Source organism: Triticum aestivum, chromosome 6B, assembly GCF_018294505.1.
Source record: "Triticum aestivum cultivar Chinese Spring chromosome 6B, IWGSC CS RefSeq v2.1, whole genome shotgun sequence".
NCBI lineage: Eukaryota > Viridiplantae > Streptophyta > Magnoliopsida > Poales > Poaceae > Triticum > Triticum aestivum.
In genome coordinates, this window is record NC_057810.1 from 120,026,067 (window position 1) to 120,034,443 (window position 8,377).

The 8,377-nt window shown below is 40.5% G+C and overlaps 1 protein-coding gene across 1 annotated transcript; it reads left to right on the top strand.

Moving 5' to 3' along the window:
* The first annotated feature begins 255 nt into the window (after window positions 1-255).
* LOC123133711 (uncharacterized) lies at window positions 256-1,193 on the top strand. Its single transcript, XM_044553133.1, has 3 exons — window positions 256-499; window positions 583-734; window positions 813-1,193. The coding sequence occupies exons 1-3, from the start codon at window positions 351-353 to the stop codon at window positions 878-880; spliced, it is 369 nt and encodes a 122-aa protein (XP_044409068.1). The 5' UTR covers window positions 256-350; the 3' UTR covers window positions 881-1,193.
* Window positions 1,194-8,377: the final 7,184 nt, after the last annotated feature.

Consider the following 8,377-nt stretch of genomic DNA (forward strand, 5'->3'; position numbering starts at 1 on the left):
GGAGACCGTAAACGCAGGTGAACGAAATTCATGGAAAATTAAGGATTTCAATTAAAATCCTCTGAGAATCCTAGAAAATCCTCAAAGGATGAAAGAGACCCAATCCGATCGACCAACACGTACGAGTTCTAGAGAATTCTCAGATCCTACCCGGTACGATTCGTCCGTCCCTGTCCCTGTCCCTTTCGTTCCTTCTCCAAGGGGTTCACGTGTGCGGCCACGACGCGCCTCCGGGCCATTCCAGGCGCGCGCCATCGCATATGTGACGGCCAGCACCACTGCTTATAAGTAAGCTCTCTCGCCCGGCCAACTCTGGGGAGGCACCGTCGCCGGACGAGCTGTTTTCTCTCATGCACTCGCTCAGGTTGTCCAGTGGCAGCAGCACGGGACTCGGCCGGTTCGCTGCCGCGAGGTTGGTGGCCGCAGCTCGTGGAGGGAGGAGCGTGTCCGCCGCGCCGGGCATGGAGCCCCCGCGCGACGACATACACAACACCAAAGAGTATATTACTTGGTTGATCACGTACAGGTAATTTTCCTCTGCAAATTGCATGATCAGGTAATTGGGTTGGTCGGTCCGTGTAGGGACGTGATGAGCCACCCGTTCGGGGTGGCCTACTCCGCGAGGTCGGACGAGGACGAGGAAGGCTTCGGCGGGGTGTACGCGAGGGACGACGACCGGCCGGCGTTCAGCCGTCCAACTGCCGACGCGCGTCCGACCCATCCTCCTCCTCCTGGTACTTTTTGTTTGTTTTTCATGGAGTTAACTGTGTTTTTTGCCTAATAATAACTGATCGAGCTGTGTTTTTCTTCAGACCATGGAACCTCGCAGGTGAAGGAGGAGAGAGCGCGCCATCTCAATGACGACAAGCACGCCACCTAGCTTCCTATATAAAGCCATGTTTTAAGAAGTTTATCTATGTGTTGTGATAATCATGTAAAATACCAAGGCATGCTTCCGTGCCTTACTAGCTATGTTATGTGTGCCCCTAGCATGAGCTGTAAAATTAAGAGATGACTTGTAAAGAGATAGTGCTTTGTGAGTGTCGGAGCTACTTCTATAGTGTCAAAAACACTATTATATTATGAAACGGAGGGAGTACAATTCTTCTTTGGCCGGTTTAGTAAGACAGATTTAGTAAAGTCTTATGTAATGGATTCGAGTCTCCTTGTGAAAAAGAGAATGTTATCCGGAAGTCCTATCATGAGTTCGAGATCACATGATCTAAGATGAGCAGTAAAATTAAAAAATACTTCCTCTGTCCCAAAATAAGTGTCTTGAGCTTAGTACAAATTTATATTAGAGTTAGTACAAAGTTGAGACATTTATTTTGAGAAGGAGGGAGTAGTAAACAAAATCTAAAACATGCCTACATTATTTTTGCATGCATGTGTTTTCTGGCCACGTTCATCAGACCGTCAGCCATCAGTCTCCTTGAATAATGGGACAATCACATTTGTGCCCCTAACTCGAACCTACTACTCAAATTTATCCCTAACTTTTTGATGTGCTCAAATTTGCCCCTAAAAGGCATTTTAAGTCACAGGAATGCCCTTTCATCTGGTCAAAGTTGTTTGACCAAAATTTGAAAATTCATAACAAATTCATATGAAGTTAGAAGAATGCAAAATAAGATATCAAAATGCTCATAAAAACAACACCTATATGCACGTGTCATTTACGTTCATGACAAAGGCACTCTTTAAAGCCTTTTAGGGTTTATAACATTAAAAAACAATTTAGGATGAATGCAAATAAATGTACATGTAGTTGAGGAACGTAAATGACATGCGCGTATAGGTGATGTTTGTATGAACATTTGGATATCTTATTTGCATTTTTCTGACTTCGTATGAATCTATTATGAATTTTCGAAGTTTTGGTCAAACAACTTTGACCAGATGGAAGGGCATTCCTGCGACTTAAATGCTTTTTAGGGGCAAATTTGAGCACATAAAATTTAGGGGTAAATCTGAGAGTGGGCGCTAATTAGGGGCATAAATGTAAATGTCCCTTGAATAATTGACAAAGTAAAATCTGAAAAATTAAATGAAGGAATAATATATAGAAAGATAGGGAGAAAAATGTAAAGGCATGTGTCAGCTGCTCCGCTCAATGGGCCATCATAGTACTAACTAGATGATCCCCATGCGTGGCTGCGGGAATCTTGCTAAAAGAAATGTGCAAATAGTTGCTACAAGAACATCAAAACTAATGAAAAGAGAAATGTAATCTGAAGCATATAGAAAAATTGATTTGCAAATTAAAATGTTATTTCTATCAAAAATATGAAGGGCCAAATATGTGTATAGTGCTCCTTTTCTCCCTCTCTCAAAGTTACTTTTCCTAATCCAGAAATGTAGTTGACTTCCTAGCTGAGTAGTACCATATGATTTATTTTATTTTTTGCGATGAAGTACCATATGAATTACGAGTACATATTTTAGATGCTTGCTTAGAGAAGGTCCACTTTTAGAAAGGTAGCATTCCTTGATAGAATTTTTTTACGTTCTGAATATAATAATGTTAACTAATTTGAAGCACACACGTGCAGTTCACGCATAGATGATCTAAAATGCGATCGAATCTACCAGGCAACGAACACGATCCTTCGTGCTGAACCAAAACAAAAAGGATATAATCATTTGATGATAGATGCAACTAAGATATTGGATGCATCAAGACGGCAGAGCTTTCATATCCTGCCCTTGCATCTTTACAGTTTCTAAGCTCCCTGGGTGAATTGGGGATGTGGGACCATCATATCATTCATTGAAAAGGATGTATTTACGGCCTTAAGCCCAAACTTTGTTTACACATGTCCTGTTCTCCCGCTCGGGGCTTAGGCAGGCACATGCACCCCGCTGTTCAGCAGTAGGAGGTCGTGGGATTGCAACGGTCAAACTCCGAGATAAATACTAAACCAACCGACTAGAAACGTGACACTTCATATTATCCATGCATCTGTTTTGTCTTTCGTGAGAAGTTGAACGAGAGATCCCTGTATCTACCTCATACCTCTCTAAGTATACCAAATCACTTCTAAAATAACACCGACACAATGCGTCTTGTCAAATATTTGTATTTTTCTGCACTTCTAAAATCCACCAGCATTTTTTAATTCTTGAATATTTCTAAAGTTCATGAACATTTTTTTATTTGCATTTTTTCAAATTCATGAACATAGTTTAAAATTAATGAATATTTCTAATATTTATGATTTTTCTAAAAAATATGGTTTTAAATGCGCAACATTTTCTAAAATACATTTAAAAGTTGTAAACATTTTTATTTAACAAAAAAATAAAATATAACAAAAGCTGGTTTGTCTAAGCTAGCAGTGTCGGAAAAAAAGCTAGGCGAGCAGAGCATGAGCCAAATTGAGTCAGCGAGAGTTTCATTGGCCGGCCCACGAGTGTTATAGTGGCAAATTCCATGGTCTCAACATGGAATAAGAACTCTTAGAGGGATCACACAAGCACCACCAACTAACACTGACGATGAAATGTGAAGACCACCACAACCACGCATCAATCAACTCTACTCTCCTCTCAAAATGAATACAATTTTAAACAATAGCCGAGCACAATATACTGATGAAAAGAAAGTATGGCCAAAACATAATGAAAATCCAAGCCAACATAGATAGAATCAAAATGACATGCTAAGGAAAAAGAGAGTTAATATCATGAGTGAAGAACGGCGCGGCGAAGCGCGCGGCAATCTCTAGTTGCATGTATGCCATGGAAACGAAAATTAGCGGGCGCTCCTACTAGGCACGGCAAGCTGGCACTTTGTGTGCATTCTCCATGGTGTATTTTTCTTTTTTTTAAAGTGATATTCCTTTGTTTGGTGTGGCCATGGCTCATCGCTACTAGGGAAAAGCCTAGCAGCAGCGAGGGTTTTAGGCCTATCAGTAGCGCGGGCTGGGGTGCTACTGGTACGGCGCTACAGCTAAAGCTTAGCAGTAGCGTGCCTCAACCCACCCTACTGCTAAATCGACTTAGTAGTAGCGATTTCCCAGAGGGGCGCTACTGGTAATTAGTAGTAGCGCTTCTTCCTTCCCGCGATACTACTATTATTTCGTTTTTTTTATTTCATGTTGTATTCATACACCTTTACACAAGTTTTCATACAACAGGAATTTAGAGATTGTTTTTACATCATAATGAGTTATTACATCACGGGGTGAAAGAACCGTGGACTAGTTTCAAGTGGATGTCCATCCACTTGAAACTAATCTGTGGTTCTTTCACCCAATGATATAATAAATATCAGCATCATCATCATATCATTAACAACTTATCATCGTAATACACCTCCTCAAGATCGTCGTTTTCATCAATGACATCACATAGCAAATTGGTCACTAGTCGTAATCACAAGTACTCCTCATCATCAATTCTAACACATTATACCACATAATAAACATATTGTACCTCATAGGACCTACTACATTCTCTTAGGACCTACTACATTCTCTAAGGTAAAATAGCAAAAAACAAGATAGCCCCTAACTCTTCATTATGGAGAATGGAGATTATCCTGTCTCCAATTCTTGCCTTTCGCTTAATGTTACTTCCAAGAACCTCCTTGCGAATATCCAAACATTTTTTCCATTCTTTGATGAGCATGTGATCACCAGTTTTACAAATCCGATATGCACAGGTGAACTCCCTAGATTGACCTGGTAGTATGTTCAGAACTCTAAGGCGACCATTTAGATACATCAGATGAGACACACAATCCATCGGAAATTTCTGTTGAAAAACATAGTAATAACTTCGTAGTTAGCAATGATGTACTAGTTTTAGAAGTATGCAAAAGATACACGGATGTCGTAATAGCAAAATAGCTTACCAGGATATCTCCATAAAAGTTATCGTGGTTCAACACGTGCACTAGTGGCACGTATTCACCATAATTTGGAGGAGTTCGATAATAGGTATTGTAATCCTCAAGATAAGTACAATAAGCGATCAGATGACTTTTCTCCTTATAAGTTAATTCGGAGCCATCAGTGTAGTGGGTTTTGTCTATCATCTTCCGCACATTCTTTGAAGAATCAAAATAAGCTGTCAATGGAAATAAGCTGTCAACTATTTCGAAATAAACAATATAAATTAGTTAATAACTATGTTTGAGAAACTCACATTGCGGTAGAATCGGAAGCGTGTCAACAAGGACCCAAATGTCCATATTGTCTTGCTCAATGTCAGGATCAACAAGATCCATGGTGACAATCATACCCTCATAAAAACCATATATTTTGCAAAGTGCTTCCCAATTTTGGCAACCAAAATGGGTTATGCTCTAAGCATTGCACAGATTTACTTCAAAATCCATATCATGATGGGTCCTTAGGTGTATTTTCTTTGTTTCAAAATTTTCATGGTCTTCAAAACCCATCCTCTCCAAGACATAGCGTCTTGCATGGCGTGAGATAAGCTAGTCGAATTGTAAAAGATGAAAATTAGACGTTGAAATAGTTGAAGTCATGCTTAATTACGAAAAAAATACTTGGCGTTGTTTGCGTACCGTTTCAACATCGAATGTCTCCTCGAGCTTAATGTTGAAGCGCCGATCTTCGTCCAGCTTAACAAACCTATCGCACATACCTCGATCGTCGTGGCACCAGCTACACTCCCCTGGGAGACTGTCGTCGTCCGAGTACGACATTTCCTACATTCATAATTCAAAGATTAAACTTGTACATATTCTAGCACAAGTCATGCCAGAATTCACGGAAAAATCCGGCACGACCTTCGCTAAAAAAGGACATATCGAGCGCCTGAAATTTGCCGGAACGGAAATTAATCAACACTCTGGCAAAACATAGGCCACTCGGAGGTGTAACCTGAACATGACCGGCCACTTGGGCAACCACATATCCTATTTGAGCAACACAAGATATACATGGAGATTTGGCAGGTCCCACCTCGAGGTCAGAGGGGGGTCGGTGACGGGGACGACGGTGGGGATGGTGGAGGGGCTCCTTGATTTCTGCAAAAGCAAAAACCCTATAAGTTATCACTAATACATCCCGAATAATTGCTTAAACTAAAAAAATAACAACAAATATGACATGTTCAACTAGTTCTATTAATTCAACTAGTTCTTACTAAATATAAACTTACTATAAATAGAAAAAAACTAGTTCTTTCTAAAAATAAAGTAGTTCAACTAGTTATATTAATTTACTTACTAAACTAGTTCAACTAAAACAAAACTAGTTCAACTAATTTATTAATTTACTTACTAAAAATACATTAGTTCTATTAATTCAACTAGTTTATTAATTTACTTACTAAACTAGTTCAACTAAAACTAAACTAGTTCAACTAAAACTAAACTAGTTCAACTACTAAAAATCATTATCTATGAACCCTAAATTAACATCTACTACTACTAAAAACATCTAGTACTAACTAATTAAGCAGAGAGAAAGGGGGTGGGGAGCGGTGGGGGGCTTAGAGAGAGGGGAGAGACGGTGGCGGGGAGGTGCTCTGCGACGGAGAGGTAGGGGCGGCGAGGGTGGGCTCGGGATCGGGAGGCGGCGGTGCTGGGCGGGCTCGGGCAGTGGCAGTGAGGTCGAGGGCGGCGGCGGTGAGGTCGAGGGCGGCGACGTTGAGGTCGAGAGCGGCGGCGGGCGGCGACGCTGAGGTTGAGGGCAGGCGGCGGCGGTGAGGGCAGGCTCGGGCGGCGGCGGCAGGGGAGTAGGGGAAAGGGGGGGATGGAGGACTTAGCCAAATTTTGAGCCGGGGGGTGGTTAATTCAGAAGTAGCAGTAGCGCGTTCCAGAAAGAGCGCTACTGCTACGTTAGCTACAGCGCGTTCTTGTATACACGCTACTGCTACTCCTTTCACTTTTTCCCTTTTTCACTTATTTTTCTTCACATTTTTTTTCTTTCGCCTTATTCTATTTCTTTCATTTTCAATTACCTTTCTATTTGCTTTCCATTTAATTTTATATCCTTTAGCAGTAGCGTGTTTAGAAGAAAACGCGCTGCTACAAAGTAAGTAGCGGTAGCGCGGTTCTATGTGGATCGCTACTACTATGTGTTGCCTATCGGCTAAGCCGTAGGAATTATAGTGGTAGCGCTTGTTTCCTAACATGCGCTACTGCTAACGTTTAGGCTATAGCGCGCTTTACGTGAACGCGCTAATACAAATTAGCAGTAGGGCCCTATTTTAACCAGCGCTACTGCTATACCTCTGTGTATAGGCTTTTCTCTAGTAGTGCATGAGCAGAGCGAGGACAGTCAAGGTGAGGAGGGGTATTCACAAGAGGATGGCCAGAATCCTTGAAAGTACTACTCCCTTCATCCGAAAAAGTTTGTCCCTCAAATGAATTATCTAGCACGATGGAGGGCGTATTACCGAGAATACGCAGGTTGGTTACTTTAGTCCCACAGATAAGTAGTGCGACTTGTGAAACACGCTTAATTGCACACGGATTATCTGAGCTCAAGCTCAAATGAGCTCGGATGAATAGTAAAATGAAAACAAATTGAAAACAAATTCAAATATTCTGATTTTTTTGTAAACTTTGACAAATTTTCTAAGTGCTTGCAAATGTTCATCATGAGTTCACATTCGTGGAAGGCATAACAATAAAAACAAAATTGATGCTCCTTAAAATGCTACTTTAGAAAGCATTATGGAGCACATCAGTTTATGAGGATACCACTCTGGCCTTAAATCTCTTACCAAAGCAATTTGCAGTAGAGATCATCATTTTGGATTGCTGGAATATATGGCTACAGAGAAATAGCAAGATCTTCAGAGCAATTCCACAATCCATTCAGCCTTGGAGATTTTACCTTAAGCAAGACCTCAAACTCCTCAAACACAAGATCAAGCCAAAGTTTGAAACTCGGATGGCTCAGTGGATAGAACATAACCTGTAATCGTGAGTTTCATACCTAGAGCAGGCGTTGGCTAGCTACCTTGCTTAAGTTCCTCTCTTAGGGGATTTGTAATATATTTGTACTATATTTATTTTAGTATATTTACCGTAGAACAATTGTTCTACGGTGTTGGGTCAAAAAATGATCTCATGATGGGAATTTGCAAACACTTATACTATTTGTTAAAGTTTATCACAAAAAAATGAATTTTGTTTCATTTTTTTATTTTACTGTTCATTTAAACTCATTTGAGCTTGAGCTCAGAAGGGTACTTTCATGCTTAATTATGCCTTTTGTTTTATTTTGTAATCTCTGCCGAATGCTAAAGCTACTTGTGCAGATGCCACAGCAAAACTGAACGGATTAGAATGAAGTGTTTGATTCAAAGGTATTTTTGAATGCTAGAAATCTTAAGATTTTTTTTCACTTTGGTCCTTTGATTCATGGGAATTGATTTCCTAGAAACTTTT

What these genes read in the sequence shown, in the direction of transcription:
- LOC123133711 (XM_044553133.1), top strand. Translation starts at nt 351, where the DNA reads ATGCACTCGCTCAGGTTGTCCAGTGGCAGCAGCACGGGACTCGGCCGG. An exon ending in GACATACACAACACCAAAGA is followed by an intron (nt 500 to 582) that starts GTATATTACTTG and finishes CGGTCCGTGTAG; the next exon opens with GGACGTGATGAGCCACCCGT. An exon ending in GACCCATCCTCCTCCTCCTG is followed by an intron (nt 735 to 812) that starts GTACTTTTTGTT and finishes GTTTTTCTTCAG; the next exon opens with ACCATGGAACCTCGCAGGTG.